The sequence below is a fragment of the Rattus rattus genome, chromosome 1, assembly GCF_011064425.1.
Source record: "Rattus rattus isolate New Zealand chromosome 1, Rrattus_CSIRO_v1, whole genome shotgun sequence".
Classification (NCBI taxonomy): domain Eukaryota; kingdom Metazoa; phylum Chordata; class Mammalia; order Rodentia; family Muridae; genus Rattus; species Rattus rattus.
This window is the reverse complement of record NC_046154.1, coordinates 58676599-58701845: the sequence shown is the minus strand read 5'-3', so window position 1 is coordinate 58701845 and position 25247 is coordinate 58676599. Positions and strand designations below refer to the sequence as shown.

The window sequence follows — 25247 nt, the reverse complement described above, 5'->3', positions numbered from 1 at the left end:
CCAGAGCCTTAAGTATCACTGCTCATTTTAACTCAGTACATTCAAAGCTGATGAGAGTCAGTTGTGGCCCAGGCCCTCTATGACACTCTTCTAATGAGCTCATTGCAGTGCTGCTCTGATGTTATCAGCTAGTCACATATAGGGCAGTCTTCCTTCATTAAATTCAAACTGAAGATATTTTCCTTAGAAAACTCAGACACACACACACACACACACACACACACACATACACACACACTGAGGCGGGGGTGGGGGAGCGAGGGATGAGGACAGGGAGAGAAGAGAGAGAGAGAAAAACCAAAAATAACAACCCCCAGCAACAAAACTAAGAAAAAAATGCAAAACCTTTGGCTAGCAAAAGACTAAGAAAACTAAAACTGCCTTTAAATGTGTTCTAATCATGAGGCCTCTGGACCAGCTTCCATTCCCGGCCAGTCCTTAGTGAGCTGGCATGATACAGAGGCACACACTATGGTTGGCTCAGGGCCAACCTTCTGCTGTATTCAAGCCTTCTGCTGTAATACCTGTAATATCTTCTGGAGATGCGCTATCCCCATTCCCACCTTGCTGAGTCTACTATTTACTCAGTAACTTTGCTATGGCTTGAGGAGAGAATCCTATCTTAAGGCTATCAAGTGAATCTTAATGCATAATTTGTAGTTTGGGTTTGACTATTTAAGCAGCTGTGATCATAATTTTCGGGGGGATGTTCAAAACCTAGACACTCAAAATTCCTAATTTATTTGAGGATTGATTTTTTTTTTAAAAAAGATAAACTATGACATGGCATTAAGAAGGCAGTCATGGGGTGATGTTAAGAAATGACTCTGAAGAAAAATGAGGAGAATATTTTTAGTGGACAGGGAGGTCTTTGAATATTTAGTTTTGGGCGATGGCAATGCTGTAGGTATGAGGATGGGAATGAATTGCTGGGTAGATGGGGGAGGAGGTCAGGGAACATAACGGGTTACAGATCCCGACAACCCAAGCATCTTAATGAATGGTGAATCAGCCATGGAGAGACAGGGATGGAGAAGAGAAATGAGCTAATATTATAGTTTTTAGTAAGAGTGAAAGTGTTATTGGGAAGTTGGTATTTGATGTATACTGAGGGCAAGAGGAATGAGATCATTGGCCCAGGTGAGAAACAAGGTTTGGGAACCCCACAGCAAACTGACCTAGTCTCAGGTCCTGAGGGGTCAGGTCTAGGTAAGTGAAGTGCCCTCGAGATAAGGGTGCCTACAGGGACATCTTCCCTGGCCATGGGAGTGCCTCCACAGAAAGGAGGAGCAAGAGGGTAATTTAGGGCCAAAGGATATGACAGCCGCATTGGTTTATAATAAATATTGAGGCACTTGGGCTGGAACAAAAGGCACAGCAGTTACAATAAAGAAGTCTTAAGAATTTGTCGAAGCTGCCGAGGAATGGTGAAATATGAATTTAGTAAAATGTGGGCCTTCAACAATATCTATGGCTACATTGTGTTTGCAAGATGAAACATGTAGCATACAAAGTGATGCCTTTCCTAGTGAGTATTGTTCACTCTCTCTAGATGTTCTTTCTTTAGTTTTGGGGACATCATGAACTCCAGGAAAAACAGTCACACAGAAAACAGAACTTATGCATAACATCAGAAGGCCAATAGATGTTCATAAGTCCATCATGGATTACTAGAGGACCGCTGGTTGTAGGCTACTGTGATCTATTCTAAAGATTGAAATCTAAATAGCTGAAGGCATGAGCTTTCATTGACATTAAGAAGCCCTACCTCATCTGATGGGCAGTTCACCTATTTCTTCTATCCAACTGAAGATTCCATTCTCATTTACTAATGGGATAAATGATTTAATATTCATTCAGTTGCGTGTGGATTGCTGAAAATGGTCAATGAAAAGAAATAAAACATATGGCCTGTGACATGGCATGACACAGTACTGTGTCCCTTAGAAGCTCCCAACTGCTGGTACTTGGAACTGCTTACAAAAGAGCTCTTCGGGCTAGAAGGTTCAATGGGCGCTCTGCTGCACATGTCAATGTCATCTCTAATTTTAAGACAAACTAAAAAACTGAAGATTGTTCACCCACTTGGACCATGTGATTAGCAGGTCTAAGACTGGGGTCATTGGGAAGCCCATTACTGGGAAAGGAAAGGAAGGACATGAACAAGAGGCACTCCCTTCAGTGTGTGACAGCCTGTCTCTCATTTCCCACTCTGGCAGCTCTTTGCAGGGCCTTTCCTTTAGCGTCCCAGACTCTACTGTGAGACGCTACACCCTCTTGAAATGCCCAGTAAAGGGCTTTGTGCGAAAGTGCTTCTGTGCTCACCTTTCTGGAAAAAATGTTTTCATGGAGAAATTTAAATTAAAATTAGGCAATTCCAAGGGGACAGAGAACCAAATGCAAATCAAGAGACTTCAAATGCAAATAGTACTTTTTAAGGGTTTATTCTGAAAGGAGAACTACAGACAGACAAGCTGTGGACTAACCAAGTGGCTGACAGGTCTTTCAAAGAAGCCAAGCCAGAGAGTTTACTGCATGGAGAGCTTTCACATAGTCCTGAGCTAACGTTTCTTTCTTTAACTTCATTCCATGGCTACAGAGTGCCAACCATGGATATTACGATAGAGAGGAAACTGTTTAACTTATCAATAAGGAATAGGTGCTAAAGCAATATTCAAGAAGAAGGAAACATTTTTTCCCAAGATGAACATTATGGGAAAATATCTGTTATCAAAATGCTTCATTAAAATGCACATTTTTGCCTAGAAAATCAGTACACTCAGATACTTTTTCAAACAGATGGAACCCCTCCCAAATTTAATTGACTCTATAATAAAGCTTTATCAGGAAATCTGTCTTAAAATGTCTTCCCTGCATGGAATTATAAAGGTCATTAAGACAATAGACAGAAAAAATAGGATCGCTTTAAATGTACGTATGGTCCATTAAATATAAGATTGATTTCCCAACTGTGTTACTTGAGAAAACAAAGCTGGCTCTTCCTCCCTCCTCTCCTGCATGCATTATTAACTTTAATCTTCTTTTGCATTCCTGGGCTTCCTGCTGCAATGTTCTTACCAGGAAAAGTACCCTGTGAAAAAGATTCCAGGCCAAATCAATGGCGTTTTCTGATATGTGTTAAGTAAAAGCTGCTTTGGGAATGCCTGAAAACTTATTTCACTCATGTAGCTTTTATGAAAAGATCAAAGCAAATCACACCAACAAAGTAGAGAGAGCAGGGGCTGGGGCTGAGATGGACACAGGTTCTCATTCCAACTAGTGTGCACTTGCTGTAGGACCCTGGCAAACAGCCTGTCCTCATCTCAATGGAAGATTTCATCTTCTATTCATGTTCTCCATGTTGATAGCTGTCAGAACTGTCTGGCTATTTGTTTGCCTCCTTCCTTTGTTTGTTTGCTTGTAGTTTCCATGTAGAAAGCAGTTTGGTTAGCTTCATTGAACTGGTCAAGGTATTAGACAAGAGGGAAGAGTTGCTTAAGGGAGAAACGCTCTGGTCTATAGTCTACAGGAGCTGTGTGGCTGAGTGGGCAGGTTCCATATGCCTCTGCAGTGGCTCTGCAGAAGGGATGGTACTCTAGTGACTGGGGAGCTCTGTTCTCTAGACACAGGCCACCTGGGTAAGTATAAGTACTATCAGAGCATTTGTGTTGGTGATATAGATAAATATGCATGTATGCATTTAAGAGAGTAATACTATAAAAACAGCTGTTAAAAATAGCGACTGTCATATATCTGCACAGCATTAACAAGCAAACCAAAAATTTTTGGTTAAGGATAGAGATAGGCTCAGAGGTAGGGTGCTTGCTTCACGGAGTAAAAGTCTTGGTTCAATCCCTAGCATAACCAGTACTGCCACCACCAGTACAAATAATAATAATAATATCATCATCATCATCATCATCATCATCATCATGGGTTTAATGATGAATAACAGTGTTTAAATACAAATTTATTTTTTTTCCTTTCTGAAGCTTTTTTTCATCATCATGAGAATTTTGGTTTCTTTAAAAACACAGAATATAAGAATATGTTTTAGTTTTAATCCCAGGTGTGAGACAGGGGCTGCTTCAGACTGTCTATAGCAGCTGACTATGATTTGCTTTGTACTCTAGTAGGGAGTGATTATGCCAACTGCAGAAAGTTTGTATAACTTTGTGACATGTGGAATTCTGGGAACTCTTCAGAGACTTGTATAAATGTTAGGGGCCCGAGAGGTGGTAGGTTTTTGGTTGTTTCAATAATGTTGGTTGAGGTTCATTAAGTACTCATGTGCAAAAACAGAAGGAGGAAGAGAAGGAAGAGGAGGAGGAGGAAGAGGAAGAGGAGAAGGGGAAGAAGGGGAAAAAGAAGAAGAGGAGGAGGGGGAGAAGGAGAAGGGGAAGAAGGGGAAAAAGAAAAATAGGAGGAGGAGGAAGGGGAGGAGGAGGAAGAGGAGGAGGAGGAGGAGAAATAATTAGATATCCTGATGGCAAAGATTAAACTTGTCCCACGGAATGCAATGCCCCTAATTATAGCCACCCCCTTTCCCATCTATCTTTTTTTCTCTCCTTTCTAGTGTTAAGGTTTGCAAAGGAGGAAGAAGAGGTGTGGAGAAGTGTGGGAGAAAAAAGAGCCCACAAAGTAGTCAAAGAGTGGCTACAAAGAATAATTATAGCAATTAGCAATAAGCTGGACTGATGGCTCAGTGGTTTTGAACATATGTTAATCTTACAGAAGACATGAATTCAATTCCCAGCACCCACACTGTGCAACTCCCACCACCTTTCATTACATCTCCTAAGTCCAACACCTTTTCCTGGTTTCATCACATGTGTCCTACATAGCCATAGTCATACACATATAAATAAATCTAAATCATAATGAACCATGGGTTTAATGATGAATAACAGAGTTTAAATACAAATTTAGTAAATTTATTTTTTCCTTTCTGAAGTTTTTTTTAAGTCCTTTTAAAATTCACAAAACCCCTGCTTTATTCATGGGTTATAGGCCTACTGTAACATGCTGATCTCTGTCCCACTCTTGTGGATCAGCTTCTAGACCAGATGTTCATGTGTGACATGTGTGATGGTGAGGCATTAGAAACCCCTGGCAGCCCCTCTGTGGAGCACTGCTGCACAAGAAGACTTCTTAGGCAATGCATGAGCTCCTAGGGTTTGGTTTTCATTTTGAACTTCACTTTAAGAACCTCTCAAATTTCAGATTCTTGCCTTAGTCATTCTAAGCTGTTATGGAAATCCCTAACTATCCCAAACCAAAATGTTTCTAGGAAGGTTTAAAATTGAGGGGAACCATATAATGAAATCTTTTATAAAGAGAACTATAGTATGTAATGTATAAAAGCAAACATTCTTAATAGCAGCTTTCCAACTAAACATGTTCTGGGAACCTGCCTCTTTGCTTATTGAATTTAGAAGATATGAGACAAGCGACAAGCATCGATGCTCAAAGGCTTCCCTTTCCATTGGCCTTCATTTCTGTGGTCTATCACGGAGGCAGGTGAGAACCCTTGTCACCACTGCTGTCTGGACAAGCGAACAAGTCTTGTGGCAACCTCTCTTCTAATTAAGAAACTGCCACAAAATCCTTGAGGTGCCTCTCAGGAACCTTGTGGCCCAGAACATATCAATAGCACAAAGTCTCATTCTGATTTGCTTTGTTTTGGAAATTTCACTAAAGCATCTTACAGCAATGGCTTGAATAGTGGCCAGGTAGAGGACGGCAAGATCATCAAGGTCCCGAGACAGCGTCAGCCCAGTGACCTATAGGGAGGAAGAAAGGAGAAGGATGAGGGACCAAAAGCAGCTGACATGCATATAAACAGCTTCTGGGGACTGTGAGCATGCTCAGACTTGCTTTCTGGCTGCAACAAGTTCATATGCAAATCCCTTGCTTTGTGGGCTAAACATGGAATGAACTAAATTCTTTAAACTTCAGACTCGAGAGAAAAAAAAATCCTTCCCTATGCCAAAAATATTCTTTATCCTCGGATTGAACCAAACCAAACCAACCAAAATTAAAAATAAACAAACTAACACATAAACAAACAAACCTCTCATAAGATTATATTTGATAGTTTTAACATGAAATTATATGTGATTAAATGTGTTATAAATAAGTATCTTCTGTGGCTTCTACAAAATAGAAAATGGCATTTTACTGCAAGATGCCTGTGAATTCAACTTCTGTCAGAACTTAATGTAACAGGACCCAAGGGTTACTGAGGGTAAATAATATGTCTCCTACAAATGTTATACCTACCGGGAGATAATTTAGAATCTATGGTTTGCGGAGCAATCCCATTAAAATCAATCAGAACCATATGAGCAGGTCAGTCTTTCTAAGACTGCAAAGATGCATGGACTCTGGGTGTGGTACAGTCAGCCTGTTCACAGCCCCTTTCACATCTCTGTGTTAGTGTTCTTGTGGGATCTTTAGAGAAAGTACAGGCTGATGTCATCTTCAAGCTTGTGGGCATCAAAGGAGAAACTGATCTACCTTAGATCGGTTTCACTTTAGAAAAAGAGAAACTGACCTATGTGCATGTGTGCTTCTGATTTATGTGCGTCCATGGACAACTTTTGGAAGCTGATTTTCTTCTTTGGCCATATAGGGTCCTGAGGACCTAATTCTATTTGTCAGACTGGGTAGCAAGTGTGTTCCCTCGATGAACGCCCTCACTGGGCCTCGCGTTAGATTTTTACAGCATGAAAACTTATTTATGTGCTATAGGTGGTATGGACTGAACAGTCTTGAACTACATACAGCAGGTGTGAAGATGTAGTCAGCAACAAGGCTGAGTGAGGTAGGCCAAACACCCCTGGCCTACCTTTCAAGCCTTATTTGGTTGCTCTCCAGACAGGGTATTCTATTGCAGGGCACAGACATCTCTTTCTTGCTTGCTTTCTCCTTTACTTAGCTTGTCAAACCTTTTAAACTCCATCTGCTTTTGTCTTCTACGCTCTTCTGTCCCTTAATCTTGTAATTCCTGCTCATTGAGAGAGCCCATTCCTAACTGTTCTCTACAGTGGAGCTAGCATGATTCTTCTTCTTTCCACCTGATCGCATCATTCCCTTTTAAAGTCTAGCACCAGGAAGATAAACTGAGGCATAAGAATTAAGAATTCAAGGTCAGTTTAAGCTAACTAGTGAATTCAGTGTAACTGGGACCACACAGTGAGACTCTGTCTCAAAAACAAAAAACAAAAAACAAACAAACAAACAAACAAAAAAAGTTCCACTCTCAGAACTCCACCAAATAAAATACTCTGGTCAATGTTTCCTTGTTACTTGGCACTAGAGAGAGCATGAAGTCTGTGCAGATAGGCTTTCTGGACAGATATGGCCCCACTAACCCCTGCAGTATCTACTCTCACTTTCCTCATGAATCATGCCATCTCCCACTGTTCTGAGTCTTTCATCCATGGACGTTGTTGCCTTATTCTTGGCTGATACCTGAGTTACCAGGTTAAGAACTACATCTTTGATACCGACACACAGGAAGATTGAAACGTTATGGATCAGCGCAGAAAGGAATTCTGAGACCCAAACTACTAATGTGAAGAAGTAGGCACAAAGCTATGCCTGAGCTGGTGGCAGCTCAAAGCCCCCACCCCAGCACCGTCCTGCAACTGAGGGCTTTGTTCCTTGAAACAATGTCTGAGACTTCTTATATAAAAATAAATGCCAGGCCAATAGCTTTGGATCCTTTCCGCCAGCTCATAACTCAATCATCCCGTTTAAACTAGTCTATGTCTTGTCAAGTAGTCAGTTACCTCTCCTCAGGGTTTATTCTTCTGTTTGGATCAGCCTTTGGACAAATCTTTCCTGCCTCACTATTTCCAGGAATCCTCTCTCTCTGCCAATGTCCCGCCTTCTAATCCTGCCTGAGCTCATTGGCCAGAGGACTTTTAGTGACAGTACATAATGCTTCCACATAGCGCATACAGATTCTGTCTATATCATTCTTTCTCCTGATGTCTGATCCTTGTATAACAATAGTTACTGCTTGGATGCTTAAATATTCTCAGATATGAGAGGATATTTGCTTCACAGCTTCAAAGGAAAAGGAAATCATTAGACATGTTGAGTAACTTACTTGATGTTCGAAATTCCTAAGTTCCCACTCTTGTCCTTCCTGATCCTAGGAGTGTTTCTTATGAGACTGGGGTATAAACAGCTTCTAGAAACTCACAAAAGTCCTTGTGTAAATGAAGACAAGCTACCCTTGGTGGCAGAATAAAGTAGATGCAGCCTTGTCACTGGCCACCTCCAGTGAATACACAGGGTAAGCCACCTTACAGCACAGCATGCAGAGGCCTGGATCGTGATCATCGCTGATAGACATGTGGACAGTTGCTCACCCTTTGCTCTTTATCTAACAGGGCAACTGACCGTGCTGCACTTTACGGCTCCCTTCTGGAGCTGGGTAGGTAAGTTACCTTCTCCAGACAGCAACTGGAAGTGGATCAGGCTATGGTCACCTGCATGGATGAACCACAGGTGGGTATACAGGACCAAATCCAGGAAATGTGTGATGGCAGGTAGGGTGTGGGTCCATTTTGTGTATCTGGGCATTTCCTTATCTATAGTCAATAGGTGACTTAGATTTTATGTGGTAATGTGGATAATATAGCTCATCTGATATATTTCTCAATTACTAAAAACATGAAGATGTACAAGAATATGACATAACTGTATTTAATCTTTTAATAATTAGTAAATACACATAAGAGTTTCCAAAAGCCATTAGTGTTTAAGCGAAAAGATCTCATGGCCCTTTCTGTAAATTTCTTGTGCTTCCAGAGAAAAGGGACATTTTTGAGGGGGAACCTCTAGAAATTACTACTACGGTAATCAATGGCCTAAACTTTAACCTGACAGCAGCTGCAGCAAAAAGAGGACATGTTAGCTGCAAATAGCTCTCCTGAAAGGGGAAACAACATGGTCATTCAAAGAGACAACATCCTTCTTGGGAAGGAGTCCTAGACATTTATTGCCACGTCTGGTACATCAACAGAGAGGCAGCGAGCACAGCCCCACGGCAGCCTCCTGCACTCCTTCATGCCAGTGCCAGGGCTACAGCTGCAGTGAATGAGTGAGAGACATTTCTCCCTAAAGCAAAGAGACACTGTGACTGGGCCTTGATAGCTCACCTCACATGCATGTGCAGACAACAGAGGAGCAGCTGTCCAGTAAGTAAGTCCATTTCATTCTCTCAGTTCTGCCCTGGCAAAATCAGTCCAAGATGGTACTACCTATAAAATGTCTGCTATGTGGACCACTCAAGAGGGTGAAGGAGACTTAGAACAAATTGTTATGAAAGGTGAATGCCTCGGAGTGCCAGAGATACCGTGTGTATGTGTGTGCATGTGTGTGTGTGTGTGTGTGTGTGTGTGTGTGTGTGTGTGTGTGTGTGTGTGTGTGTATACATTTGTACTGGTTTCAAAAGCTGGGACAAGCCAAATGAGCTATATGGTTCAGCTGAAGGCTGACAGATTTCATTGATAAGAGGAAGTTGAAAGGAAGCATAAATGGAGATCGTGTGCTGATAAATATGTATTTGCCTGTTTTGAAAGTTGAGGTGAGACAGTCAAATGTGAGGCCCATGGGACATTTGTGATGGTATGCACATTTTATTTCTTTTGGCTCTTGTGTAAAAGGGGCTTCCCACCACAAACGTGTTTGATGAAAAATTATTATGAATATTGTATGAAATTACCTTCGTGCTACGTATATAAAGTATTCATAAAATGTGGATGAAGTTCAACTTTGAACTTGGGTACTATCTACAAAATATCACATTAGATACATTCAAAGAGTCTAAAAGTCAAAATTTCAAAGTCTGTTTCAGATAAGGACTAGCAATTTAATAATTATAGCAATTTAGTTATACTTTTCTTTCCAGTTGTTAAAGGAATAAAAATTATTGTCTATGTTAGTTACAGAGGTGCTGTAGGAAACATTTCTCTAAGCGTCTCTGAAAACTGTCAAAGACTGGAGCTTGGTGAGGGCTAGTGACACTCGGGAATGAACTGGATGCCCTTAAGAATCCAATGGGGGTTCCAAACACTGTTTCCTCAGTCAGTAAGGAAGGCAGTTGGTGGGGGACATCAAAGAAAATTCTGTAGAGGACTTCTGGGGGAAGAGAAGAACCAGAGAATGGAGACAGACAGAAGCCTGGGAGGATCAGTAACTGTGGGAGTCCAGGCAGGCAGACGCGTAACACTGCTTAAAACCCACCAAGACTTAGGAAATGAAGACATATGTACCAGCACAGCATGGGAGAAAGAATTAGGAAGATTCCTCTCGTCTGATTGTGGAAACACTGATCTATACTCAGCTGTAAAGAAACTGGCAGAAACAATCTGCCACTAGCCAGCTGACCTTAAATGGGGTGATTATCCTGATTTATCACATGGGCACTGAAAAGCAGAAGAGAAAGGCAGAAGAGTACCCCGAAGAGACAAAAAAAGAGGAAGGCAGAGGTCAGAGGGCAGGAGACAGAAATGAAAAGGAGGAAAGCTCAAAATATGAGATGGCCTTACTGGCTTTGGAGGATAGGCAGAAGGTAACGAACGAGCCTAAGAATGCAGGAGGGCATCTAGAAACTGAGTGGGAATCCTGGATGCCCACAGGGAAACCAGGATCTCAGTCCCACCTCTGCCGGAGTTTGGATGGGATGGAAAGTGTATTTTTCCCAGAGCCTTCCAATAGGAGTCTCAGCTTTTGGCCATCTGAAGACTAGAGCACGGAAACCATGGGAGAGGGGCATCTTGGACATCTGAGGTGTGGAACTGTGAGAGGATAGGTATACACTGCTAAAGTCATGCAGTAGTGAACACACATATTAGAAGGCAATGATGGAGCAACCACATGGTGGCTCACAACCATCTGCAATGGGATCTGATGCCCTCTCCTGGTGTGTCTGAAGACAGCTACTGTGTAATCATATACATTAGAAGGCAATGATGGGCTGACACTCTCCCAGTGACCTTCTTCTACCACTGCTTACTGATGGGACACACTGGCACTTCTCACCTTTGCAGGCTCAGCAGAACCATTTTGATGTGTACATGCACCAGTTCCCAAAGTGGTTCTGTACAAGTGTTCTGGCCCCTGCATATGGATTGGTTCTGTGTAAGTGTTCTGGCCCCGTTTTCAGTCTCAGGACAACCTGGATCCCATTTTTGGTCCTCAGGCTTTAGCTCTTCTCGATGTTTCTCCCCGGACCACTGCAGAAGAGTCTACATGGTAGCCCCAAGGCCTGTGTCAGGCACACTGCCTGGAAAGGTCCACCCAGTCTACGTCTGGCTTTATTTGGTGCTAAGTATACACAGGAAAAAGAAAGAATTATGTGGAGTGTTTCTCAACATAAGGGTTGTAATTCCTTTGGAGTGTCAGATGGTCCTTTAACAGGCATCATCTAAGACCATGGAAAACCACAGATATTAACATTACAATTCATGACAGTAGCAAAATTACAGTTATGAAGTAGCAACAAAATAATTTTATATGATTGGGGGTCATTACACCAAGAGGAAATGTGTTAAAGGGCCACATTAGGAAGGTTAAGAATCACTTGTTATTAAGAAAAAGTGATTCTGTGATGTAATTTTGAAAAAACATCAGTAAAATAGAAAAAAACAATACACAAACTGAAAATTGAACAGAAAAGTAAAAATATATTCAAAGCCTAAATATTTCAATTTTGTATTACTGACATTTTACTAACATTAAAGAATGTTTCTGGGGAATGGAGAGATGGCTCAGCAGGTAAGACCACTGTCTATTCTTCAAAAGGATCTGGATTCAATTCCTAACACCCACATGGCCTGCTCACAACTGTCTGTAACTCCAGTTCCAGAGAATCCACACCCTCATGCAGTCGTATATGTAGGGAAAACAGCAATACATATAAAGTTAACAAATAAATTCTTCATGTGTGCCTCTATGTGTGTGTGTGCCTGTGTTTATGTGTGTATGAGTGTGTGTATGTGTTTGTGTTCCTCTGTGTGTGTGTGTGTGTGTGTGTGTGTGTGTGTGTGAACGTGAAACAAATTTGAACTGAATGGGTCCTAATCTGAATTCTACTATTTTCTCCAGTGGATGAAGTACTTACATTGTTCCATCCTCAGCTTCTCTATTTGTTTAAATCATCAATATTATCTTGAAGAAATTTGTGAAGATGGGTAAGATACCAACTACAGGGCCTGGAGCATCGGACCCCTAAGAAATGGGACCTATTGAAAAATCACTAACTTAATCTCTTTAGCAAGTCACAGATTATCTGGAAGCAAGTTAAGTAATAGTGAAGATTAATATTTGTCACAAGGTTTGATTTTTTTATAAATAAAAATTTATGTATAAATAGTTGAGTAAGACTGTTTTAAAATGATAAAAGTTAACATGTTAAGGCATGTTTAAGGATGTTCCTTAACATGAGTACTTACAACATGCTTCGATTAGCTCAGGAGTCTCCAGTCATCTATCTTCTTAAACAAAGAAGGCATGAGACACTGGCTTTTCCTGAGTTCTTACAGATTCTCAGCTGAGTCCCTGACAACACACACACACACACACACACACACACACACACACACACACACACACACACACAAACACACACACGTCTCTGGTCCTCTGACAAGGATCTGGGATCTAAGCTTCTTTCCTAAAGCCTACCAACCAATCCTTGGACCACCACTCAATGTCCACCACTCAAGTATAAGCAGGGAATGGTGGATGGCACCATGCAGTTCATTGGAGAACTAGAATGCAATTTCCTGCTAAAAGTTGTGTAATAGCCCAATCTGAGACAGGAAAGAGTACAACCAATGTGACCACTGTATGTCTGCTGTGTATTCATGCCTGTTATGTTTCTGAGTCCATTTTCTTCTCTGCATGAGTATTTCAGGAGAATAATTTAAGCAAATACCTTAAATTACCACCATCTAAACAGAGGTTAAAACAATGTGAGACTAAATCTTCATCATATACAGGGAGGAAAAGACTTTCAGAATAACTATTGCAGTAGCCATTGTGCAGGGTCTAGATTAGCATGTTCTGTGGGTCCAAGGTGTAAGGGAAGAGAATATCCATGTCTATATCCACATGAAGTGCATAGAATTGTGTATCTTGTGACACACGAAAGGATTAGCAACTCCTCCAGCTGGTCTTCTGGATGTTCACCTCAGCGTCTGTTAGTTCCAGTCAGTTCTGGACTAACTTGAAGATATACAACTGGCTGTGGAATCCACACAGGGGCCATTAAGCAGACACTCTAGATTCAGTCACTGCTTGCAACCCACAGTGTGCCTGCTGTTTAGCAAGCGTCTCTCATTAAACAATGACCTTGGAAAGATGCCTGGGCCACTCCAGCTCCATTTTGAACTGACTGACCTCCAACAATGAACCTGCCAGTGTCACATGCTAATGTCCTTTTAAGCTAAGATGCAAATACCAGAGTGATTTCAAAACATACATGTTGTGTATCTTCAAAGCAAGGAAGAGCCACTCACACTTCCAAGAAGAATAAAAACAGCCACACACAGGAAGAAATAAAAAAAGAAGATGAAGCCATTCTTTGTGATGTTTAGCTACATCTGCTCTGGTATGCATGTGTCCAACCCATTTCTTTACTTCTAACGCAAGCACTGCTTTTCTTCTCCTCTTCGCCCCTCTCCCCTCCTCCCTCTCTTCTTTGGAGTTGGCAGTGGACTCTCTAAAACATGAGGATGTCCTTGTATTCCTGATTGTCTTGACTCCACCTTCCTAGCTCTGGGATTATAGGTACCAGCTCACCATGCTTAGCTATAAGCATGCCTTTCTTTTATTTTATAAGAAGCTATAGAACCACAAACGTTCTCACACAGATTACGATTCACCAAGAATCTGTGTCTTTTAGATAATGATAAAGACAGCTCTAACTCGTATCCATTTTACTTACCAAGAGAAACAGAGAAAAGGGTAAGTATCTACTTGGTGCAGATATATTTCCTCCCCACTCCTAGCCTCCAGCATCACTTTTACAGCTGTGCATGTCATCAAAGGGAAGACAACAGCTGGCCCATGGCAAAGAGAAAAGTGATGCCAGAAGGCAAAAAAAAAAAAATTTATGTTCCTGAGCATGATGGGATGTCTGGGTCCTGTCCTGCTCTTGTGAACATCAGCACTGAAGTAGAAGGGAAACATACAACCAGGAACGGCAAGTATTCTTGTAACCCGGACAGTAAGGCTGAGAAGGAAGGCTCAACTCTTACAAAGAAAAGCCATGCCCAGAGCTTCCCTCAAAGACTATAGTTAGAGTAGAAATGGAGCATGACTGACAGGTTGGTGCCAAGGGCAGCATAGCAAGGACTAGGCTGAGAATGCTCAAACCTAATCCACCAATGTGGACTCCCTTTTTGTAGTTCTCAGCGTATTTAGCAAAATTCAGCACTATGCATAGGTCATCTTATGAATCAAAAACAAAAACAAACAAACAAACAAATAGCCAATAGGATTACACTTCCCTTAGAATGTCAGTCTTTCTTGCCTCTCTGACCTTGAGAAGCTCACTGTTCCTCCTCTATTGTCAAAGAAAGACTGGGATAACTGTTTGATCTTAAGGACTCCCTTGGTGCAGGTGACTGACCTATAAATATATAGGCTACTCACAATGTGCTTTTCTAATACAGTAAGTTTAAAACACAGACACACACACACACACACACACACACACACAGACACACAAAGTCTACAGCAGCTCTGATATTTTTTTCAGCCTTTGTTGCTTTTGATGCAAGTTTTAGTTCCATTATTGCAGTTTTAGTTGTCTTATGGTCATGGTCATTTCCTCTTTCTTTCATTAAGCTGTCCATTTATCCTAACTTATACAAATATATGCAATATTCTTGATGAATATGTATGAATTTCCCAGAATGGACTCTCAGCCTCCTTAACTGTGTATATGGATTTGCCTCTTCCTATTTACAGATACACCCCAGTTTCTGTGTGTGTGTGTGTGTGTGTGTGTGTGTGTGTGTGCCTGTGTGTGTGTGTATTGTGTGTATATTTGAGAATAAGATATATAGATATATATGTATATACAAATATACCCCCCCCCCCACACACACACATTTAGCATGGGTATGGAGGTCAGAGACAAAGTTAAGGACTCAATTTTCTCCTTCCATTATGTGAGTCCAGGGAGTTAAATTCAGGTCATCAGGCTGACTTCCGCTCTGCTCAGAGAGCCATATCACCAGCCCCTGTCCTCATCCTTCCTCTAAGTGTTGGCTCTATTCCATGGATATGCAAAAACAAAAACAAAGTAAAAACAGAACAAAAAACAAAAATCAAAAGAAATGAAAACAAAATAATATCGTTTACATCAAGATAGTAGCTAGCATTGACGAGGCCTTTGCTGCATGTTCAAATGCCATTTCTTGTTTCCAGTATGCCATATTATTTTTCCTGTGAGACCCCTGTAAGGGAGCTCTATGTCTGAATTTCCCAGAATGTACTTTCGGCCTCATTAAAGGCATATGTGGATTTGCCTCTTCCTCTTTTCAGACAGACCCAGGTTAGCGGGAATACAAAGACTTTTCTTTGCATATCTTCACAGGGCTGAGGTAGATCACCACAGCCTGGCAAACAGGTGAGACTAACCTTTCCTCCAAATCCACAAAACTACCACAGCTCTTCAAAGGAAGAAAAGTGATACTGACAGGTAGAGACCTTGACCCCATCTGCTTGTGGCCTGTTCATTCTGTCTTGTTCAACATCAGCAATGTCCAGAGGTTGGGGATCCTATCTGGTTACTCTGACACCTGCTACCGATTACAACAGAAACATTGCTAAGTACACTAAAATCACAGCACATTTTAATTTATTTGGACATTAGCAGGAGTATTAAATATTTATCATATATATACTCAGAACCAGAAACCACATGATAATTTGCTACTAGGTAAATGGTTGATCTGCAATTTTTTCCTGGAGCAATAAAAGTCCATGTACCGTGAATTACCATTAAGTAAATACTCAGTACTTAATATGTGCCCAGAGGAAAAGTTCTGGAGCCCAAAGAACAAACTCCTTGTGGTTGTGATTCTAATTGTGTTGCCTTAACAATGCCAGTTGCTCTTCACATGTTACCAAGTGCTTCTCCCTACCCTTTTTAAAAGTGTTCCACAAATATAAGAATTATTGCACTTTTTGTATTGATAGCAGTGCTTGGCACTCCCTAGTTAATTAAATTTCTGTGAAAGTGTGCATGGTAAATGTGTACCAGTGTTTGTGGGTGCACGCAGACACCAAAGAAAGGCGTCAACCTCAAGTGTCCTGCTGTCACCCCTTGCCTATTCTCTGAGGCGGTCTCCCTGAGCCTGGGGCTAGGATACTAGAAAGTAGGAGCCACTGATCTTTCTGTTTCTCTATCCTATAGTTCTGGATTTGCAGCCTCCTTGCTTATGGTCACACCTACCTTTTCAAAAAATATGTAAATGCTGTGCATTTCAACTCAAGTCCTTAAGTCCTTTGGTCTTTTATTTCATTGCGATGTGTGGACAGTAAATATTTTGGGAATGAATGCCTGAGATTTAGGACCAGCAAAAGGATAAAGCATGCAGTAGTAATGTGGACTCTATCTAGAACATGAGTTAGCAAAAAACACTGCACATTCAGGCAGAAGGATCGAACACAATTCCAGAATAATTTCAGAAGGCAGGTTTTTTCTGATGCTATTCAAAAGCGAACTGAAGAGAGAGCATGTTGGGTTGTTAGAATTGCCTTTCTTCCATCTTGTCTGAGTCCCCTTTTATCCCTGTACTGTTGTTATGCAACCTCATATAATAATATCTGTCATACTCCAAGCCCAACCAAAGACAATTATAGAGGGTAAGGGCTATTTAGAAACATCAAACAAGGGGAGGTGTGTTTATAGGATGGTAAAACTCCTATACAAAGCAAGCCGGACAGGATGTATGGACATAACCGACATAGCCAGGCCCCTGTTTCCCTAGAAGACCCCTGTGCTGAGCATAAGCTTCCTCATCTAAGGCAATGGTACTCCATTGGCTCCTGGGCATACTCTGCATCTGACCAAGCCGATTATGATGTCCTAATGCTGGGGATTCTTAGGTCTTTGGAAGCCAGGCTTGATTTTAAGAAACAGATGGAATAAATCCCCGGCAACCAGGGTATCTGACAGCCTGACATGCTGAGTGCTGAGGCTGGGTCTCACAAACGGTAGTCAGGGCAGTTCTCCAGTCTGTCACTTCAGAGCCATGATCATTTTACCACTGGCCTGGCTCTGTTTAGGGGCCACCTTAGGAACTGGTAAAACCACATCTTGAGCATCTTTCGCTATGTTTGGCTTCTGCTGTTTGTCTCTCTTGATAAGACTGTCATAACTTTTCTTTTTACTTGTATAAGTTGAATTCCTTCCTATCCTACAGTTTGCGTGTGTCGATTATCAGAAAGCAGAAAGTATGGCTGTGTCTACTTTTGATAGTTCTCTGCTGCCTCCTTGTTTGAATTCAGAGGCCCAGCTCACCGTGTAATTCATACACATGCTTCATAGGTTCCAGAACACATTCTGACCTGTCCAGTTTCCTTGTTTTTCCATGACTTTGTTTTACAAAGAGTTGATTCGTGGTCAACTATGTAATAAAAATGATGTTCTGAACTTCATGGAGGCATCATAAAACTATTTAAAACAATCTTAATGAACCTAACCACAACCTTAAATTCCTGAAGGCCTGATCCAAGTTACCATCCCTCCTGAATGTTAGTGGCATTTGCCCACAGCCTAATTCTCACTTCCCATTTTGACTTTCCTTATACTCCCCTTCCTGGGCTTGGCATTTATGGCTTCTTATCTGGCCTCTTAGAATTGAAAGTTCTCTTCTTCTCTAGATTTAACTTGTTTCGTTCATCTCTAAGCCTGGCTCTCAAAGTTCCCACTAGCTGACCTCCTCCCAGCTACAGATCCTACCTGGCTTGGAAGCACTATAACCCCATTCAGGTGTGAGGTTGCCTATCCAATTCCTCCTCCACTCTCCAGCATGGTACACAATCTTTGTACGGAAAGTTGCCTTAAATATTCTTGAGAGCAAAGAGTATACACATACACGGAGGGATCCATGGCTCCAGATATATAGCAGGGGACAACCTTATCCTATCTCCATGGGAGGGGAGAGAGGCTTGGTGCCCCAGCGCAGGGGGATTCTAGAGTGGTGAGGCAGGAGTGGGTGAATGGGTGGAGGAGCACCCTCATAGAGGCAAAGGGGATGGGGGATGGGGGAGGATGCGATGGGGAAGTTTGTGGAGGGGTAACTGGGAAGGGGGGGTATCATTTGAAATGTAAATGAATAAAATTAATAATAATAATAAAAATAACAGAGCTGACTTGATCCCCCAATATTAGTTATTAATTATATTTTTAGCTGAAGTTAAATCTGAAACTCCGAAACTTTGCTGTGGGCTCAGAACAGCTATGGCTCACAGGCCAGCCAATACTTAGCTTCAGGAAGTGGGACCATGGGTGGTAATATTTACCACTGAGGTAGCGGGTGCCCTGGAGACAGAGATGGAAAACATGACTATGAATCAATGTAAATGTAAAAATGACATAGGCAGGACTCAGCCCCACCAGGGCAAAAAGACGCAGCAGTAGTTGAGTACAGGAAATACTAATTTGAAGACACTCTGAGTTGGCTTGGAAACAACACTGGCTAACAGGTCTTTCAGGAGAGCAGCAGTGACTGGACCTTAGCAAGGCAACTGAGAAAAGCCAGCTCTTCTTGGCCACCTTTCCTCAGTTGTTCCCTCTTTTCCTTTCTCCTCACTTTGTGTTTTCCAAACTTTGTAACCCCTTGGCTGGCCTTCACCTCAGTGCATGGACTGGCTTTTACTTACCATGCCCTTCAGAGTCAGATCTGCTAAGGGAGACCGGTTGCCATGGAAATCTGGCCAAACATGTAAATCAACAGTGAGGAAACCCACAGGCTGTGCCTTCTTAATCAGATCCAGGTGACTGTTCAAATATGCATATATACTCTGGCATCTGGAAGAGAAGTGGATTTTGATTTTAAAAGGGGTTAGGGTTGAAAAACAAATTATTCTGCAGAAAGAAACCATTTGCACTTCTATATCAGACCCAGGAAAGAGAACAGGGCTTTCAAAATCTTCAGCAAAGCAGCTACTTTTGTATGGAATTAGGCCCACACTCTCATAACGCACTGTCCTCGCCACACCAGGGCAGCATGTCCTGTGGAAGGGCTTGGAGTCAGAAGACCTGGTCAGACACTGGCTTCACTCCTGGTAGGTGTGTGAGCATGAGACAGTTATTCCAAGCTCTGGAACTATCCTCTTCTCATCTGTAGAAACATCCCATCATCTTTGCCCAAGTTACCTCATAGGGTTATTCGGAAGATCAGAGACCACGCATGCAAACATGCAAGGGATTTATTGAAATCTGTCTTCCTAACTGTAAAAATGATGAAATGACAAATAGAGATAAATACATTCTCCTGGATCCAACGAATGCGAGTCATGCACACAGCAAGGATCAAGAATTAGACATGTGATTCAGAACCACGCCTTGCAATGCTATCGTGGAGGCTTTTCCATTTATACTTCAGTTGATTGAGGTGTAAAATGGAGAATTGGGATGACCCCCTTAGTCACTGATGTTAGGTCAGAAAGACGATGAGTGTGGGAGTAAAGATAGTGCTAGTTTCAGATGCTGTTGTCTGCCGTGGCCATGGTGAGCCTCTCTGATCTCCTCTTTCCTGTTTATGACGTAGTATTATACTTACCTCACTGGGTTGAGTCTTTGAATGACACAAAGATGACGCTTCAGTAGCTGGGGAATCTCTGGAAAATGCACCTTCCAAAGTTCAGAACCAATGATCCCAAAGACGGACCAGAAAACATCATAGCATAAAGCGTGGGGAATGCCCCCAGGAGATTAGCATCTAGATTACTTCTGCCAAAATTTGTGATTTGCATTTTTAAAGTGCTTTAGAAGAAGTGACTTCTAGTTTCAAAAGTTTCACCTAGTAAATGACCGCTTTTGCAAATGTCAAAAAACACTTAAAAACTGGAACTGTTTTTGTGCTGGGGATTAAACCCAGAGTTTTGAGAATGCCAGCCAAATGCTTAACCACTGGTCTATAAACCCAGGTCCAGGGAAATTCTTTTAGTGAGTAAAAAATTATATGGGATTCATGTGCAAAATGTGTAGAAAAAGAAAACAACTTGGTGTTTGCACACATGAGAGTACAAATTGATGAACGTCTGTTTGTAGCATCCGCAGAGCAAAGGGAGTATTACCTAGTGAGGGTTTTGCTGCAACCCTTACTGATATCTGCAGTCCATGCCTTTAGTTCTAGCAGGGGGAATACAATATTAATGGTGAAAAGCCCAATTGTGATTTGGGCGGCTCCTGCCATTCCTGAAACATGCACCAAGCTTTCACTGTGGTCCAGGGAGGATGCAGCACTAAGATCCTTTACAGAAGGAAAAGTCCTTTACTATAGGGAACTGTCCACATGATCCTGCCCCCACAATTGTAGACTATAATATATCTGTTTCAGTTATTTCAGTTCAGTTTTAGGAAAGGGCCCTCTGAGGCATCCACAGAAGGGAAGGACAGAACATTCCCATATGATCACATACTGGCATTCTATCTCCTAGCTGGTCTGACTCAACAGGAACCATATTTATAATAGAAACCTCAAGAACAACCTTTCTCATCAGAAGTCAAGAGTCTGCACTATTTCTAATCAGTCTCCCCTTAGGAAGGGCATCAGTGCTCTTAGGGTCTAATTTTTTCTTTAAAGAAGTGAATGCCCATAAATCTTCTCATTTGCCTTTCAAGGAATCTCAGAGTGGGAGTTTGGCTTCAGACATCTGGGTCAATAGAATCTCTATGCCTAATGACTATTGATTCGTCATTGTCCCATTTACTGAGGGTCTTTGCAAACAGAGATTCATTTAGCCTCCATGTATGTGGCCACTCATACACAAATGTGATCCCTGGGGGATGGGGCATATGCTTACCCCTCTGATTCCTAACCTCCTCGCAGCTGTGTGTTTATCCTTTGAATGCAGTCCTTCCCCTACATGCTTTTCCAATTATACCTTACCATGTGTGCTATCTGAGTATATCATTCAAAATGAAGTGCACTTGGAAGACATTAAAATAACTAATGCACATCATCATTCACATAATTTTAACCTTGCATGATACTGTTTTTGGTTTTGACTTTGTTTCATTTTGTATGTTTTATCAATTCTTTCTCAAATGGCAGTCTGCTCTCTTCCAAGCATAGTAACCATGATCCCAACTGGATTGTCCTCCCTCCAAACATGAATGCCAGTCTCATATATCCTGTCTCAGAGCGAGCCCCACTGGGGACGACACAACATAGTCTCAACAGCCAGAAAGCAAATTCATTGGTGAGCAGGAATACTAAGTCCAGGCTACTCTTTTGCAATGCGATTCAGTAGTCTCTATCTTACATAAGGCTAGGAAGATTCCATGCAGAGTCTGTGCCCTAGGAAATGACAGGTCATTAACAAGTAGTTCATCTCCTTTGCTGTTACAGATTTTATTTCAGGTCGCGTTGCTTAGAATCTTAAATGCAGATACTGCCCTTAATCACTCAAATCAATTCGTGTTCCAGGTCCACCGGCTTCCTTTCTCATTTGCTTTCTTCCTTCCAGCACCAGCACACACACACTATTGCTTCAACTTTTCTAACCCCTCTCCAGATCAATCTCTTCTGCTAGTCCTTGAAACATACAAGTTCTTCCAGAGTCATGCCTTTGGTACCTTCTTATTTTGCTTATGATGACGATATTCAGAAGCCAAAAGTAAGAATACATGTTGTGGCAATAACAGCAACTACAACACCAACTACACCAGCACCACCAGCACTACCACCACCGCCACTGCCGCCACCACCAGGAAATCACGGAAAGGAGCGACCATGCTATCAGTCTCCAGTCCCTTCTCAGGTGTCTGCTCTTCACAATGTACTGACACTCGTGTTATACCACTTCACCCCGTCTTTGTCATTTGTTCTCTTCCTTAAGTCCCCAGAACACTCTATTATTTTTAATTTTTCTAATCCTTCTCCAGTTTAATCTCCTTTTTGCTAGTCCCTTAAATATACAAGCTCTTCTGCTAACCTTCCTTTGGTACCTTCTAACTCTATTTACTCATTTACATCCCTGCTTTCCTTTTATTACCCCAGTTATCATCTAATGCTGATATGGTCCAAATACATATTCTCATCTCCCTGACCCATGGCAGTTGTCACTTCAGAGTCACCTTGGCTATCATCTCAAGGCCCTGTTGTTGGTCATATCGCCTTAGCTACCTGTGCTGAACACAGCTTCTGACTCCCTTGCTGCCCTCCCTCAGTGCAGCTTTGTGTGAGGGCAGTGGGGATGACTTTAGTGTTTTCAAGAATTTTTTAACTGCATCTAGACGTGTCACACCAAAGTAACAGTGAACTTGAAGAAATTGATTCTCAGTGGCATTCCATAAGGAACCAATGTGATCAAAAAACAAAACAAAACAAAGAAAACCCCAGAAAACAAAAAACAAAAAACCCCTGAGTTACACTAAATGAAATTCCAGAAAATTCAGGGAAAGCTGAGAGCCTCCATTCCACTTGCATCCAGGAGCAGGGCCTTCACAGCTGGCTGCTGCAGAAGACCTAGAGACTTTCTGGTCTTCCCATGTGGAAGGGGCCTCTCAAGTATCCTGGCTTGTTCTGTCCCTTCCTTTAAGGTCCTACTGCAAGGACAGCATCTCCTGTTGTCCCAGTAGTCTTTGCTTTACATTTCCAAAGTTACCACATTTTTTTTCCATTCAGAATTTATCAATTTCAATATATATGCATTTGTTATACTATATGTAAATGCTTATATTCATATATATGAATAATTTCTACAAAAGCAGGCTTTTGTTTTTTCTCTCATCTATCATAAATGTTCACAATATATGTTATACCCAACAGATCTAACCTTGGCTCAGGTGTCAACCTTGATATATCAGGCCAACATAATCTACTACAAGATTTGCTATCAACAGGACTTGATTCTGTGACATTTTAAGTTTAGCTTCTATAGGAAGCCAAAGAGAAGAGCTGAAACTGCGCTCAATGGCAAGCAATCTCTGTCTAGGAGGTGAAACACCTGGGTGTCTAACTGCACGTTTAGAAGGATGGTTGCCAGGTACATGTATGAGCACATCCAGTTTGTTTACTGAATTTATAAGCTCTCAAGACATTTCTATGGGAGACGGGGACTAAAAGGATTATGGTAGATCAGAAGGATCTGTTTATCTTATACTTGTTTATGTATATTTGTTCCTAGAATTTCAAACAGGATTTGCTGAAGCTAAGCTATGAAGGGAGGTGTTCTGTTTTGGTGTCTTCAAAAGGTCCCAAGTCACAGCAAGGAAGCTTATGGATTTTCCTCTTTTGTGAAAAGACAACTTTATTTTAACAGAGTTCTGTGCTTTTCATTCTAAGACCTAAGGTATGAGAGCATTGTACAAAATAGATCTGGTGTGATAAGATGATAGCAATAGGAAGGTAGAAGAAAACTAATTTTATTCAATAAATATGTATGAGATTCACCAAAATACAGCAAGAAATGAAGTCAAGAGCATTGTTAGGATTACTCTGGAATGGATGGCAAAGCAGTAAAAGACTGCCAGAGAACTAGCTGTGATGAATACTAATGTTGCTGGAATTTAAAAAAAAAAGCCCATCTTGGAATGCAAGGAGCAGGCATGACAAAGGGAAGCCCTAGGAATCCCTGAAGCCACATGCTGCAGAGAATGTGAGAAGTGAGTGTCTTGTGCATTTACCAAAGCACGAGTCACTGAAAAACATCAACATCAAATCTTTCATGGAGTTGAAAGTGGTAGTGTTCAAACTACAACAGGCAAAGGAGAAGAAAATGATTAAATGAAGACCAAAAGTATCCCAAAGTTGTTGGAGAAATTTAGCTTTAAAGAATAAGAAGAACAGGAAAGCAGTGACACGAGGTCAACAGGGTTGAAGTCCAGGTCTAACTCTAGGCTGAATTCTAGAAATCTCTGATTTTCAGGTTGAGTTTGCAAGCTTATCACATTTCCCCTTTTATCTAATTGCAGCATAAACTGAAATGAGGATTCCCTGTAGAAGAATGTTCTAGAAGCTATTTTCCATTGAAAGATCTAATCATTCTGTTTCTATTGAGCATTAAATATTTACATATTGATATCCCTGAGGATATCATAGTTGGTATTTGATTTAGATCTAAACTCCAAATTTGGTTCCTCCCCCCAACTCTCTCCCCCTCCCTCCCTCCCTCTCTCTCTCTCTGGCAGTTGACCATTAAAGTCCTTTACTTCAATGGAACCAAGTGATGAAAAGAACTCTAATTATAGAATGTCATGCACATCAAATATATCATCAGCAAAACCTGATACACAATCCCAATGTTGATTTGAAGTTTGGAATTCTTGTTCAAGGTTATAGTATGCCAAAGCTGTGGTGGATTGGTTTTAATGCTGTGTTAATTCGTCTCCTGAAATCACGTAGGAACCTGCACATTTGCACTGAGGCTCCCTGCCTCCAATTGGCTCTGGTTGAGAAATAAAGTTATCAGCAGCCAATAGCTGGGCAGGGAGACAGAGGCAGGACCTTTCGTTTTTCTGAACAAGAAACACAGGAGAGAGAGAAAGACAATACTACCATGCTGGGGAAGCAGGAAGATCAGGCAGGAGAGCTGCATTATACAGACTAACGGTCATGTAAATCCAGGAAAAGCAGCCCCAGCAGGGTCCAGGGCAGCAAAGATGAATTATAGATTAAGTATTAACTCAGAAATATTGGAGGGGAGTTTGTTTTAGCCACATGGAGTTAGGGAGTGGCCCAGCCACTGCTCTGTTCAGACATATTTAAAATAAGGCTATTCGTGTCTTGCATTCATAAATCCAAAACATTAGGAGGCACGCATACCAACCAGGGAGTTTAGGGCAGATTAATGGACTACCTCTTCACTAAGCCAAGGAAAGCACCGGTTGCTGAGAGTACACGGTATAAGCCTTCTTAGTTGTCATGACATTGCCATGATTCCTAGAGGAAGGCTTGGTAATACAGCTCCTTTTCTATACCCTGGGAGCACAGTATTCTAATAACACGTATGGAATTATAGCATTATAGGTAAGC

The 25247-nt window shown here is 41.5% G+C and overlaps 1 protein-coding gene across 1 annotated transcript in view; it reads right to left on the bottom strand.

Moving 5' to 3' along the window:
- Positions 1–25247, bottom strand: part of Fggy (FGGY carbohydrate kinase domain containing) — a 364908-nt gene that overhangs the window by 77990 nt on the left and 261671 nt on the right. The window contains exons 11-12 of the mRNA XM_032901907.1: positions 18925–19072; positions 5709–5783 (exon numbers count right to left, since the gene is read on the bottom strand). Of these exons, the coding sequence (XP_032757798.1) occupies positions 5709–5783; positions 18925–19072 (223 nt within the window). The remainder of the gene's footprint in view (positions 1–5708; positions 5784–18924; positions 19073–25247) is intronic.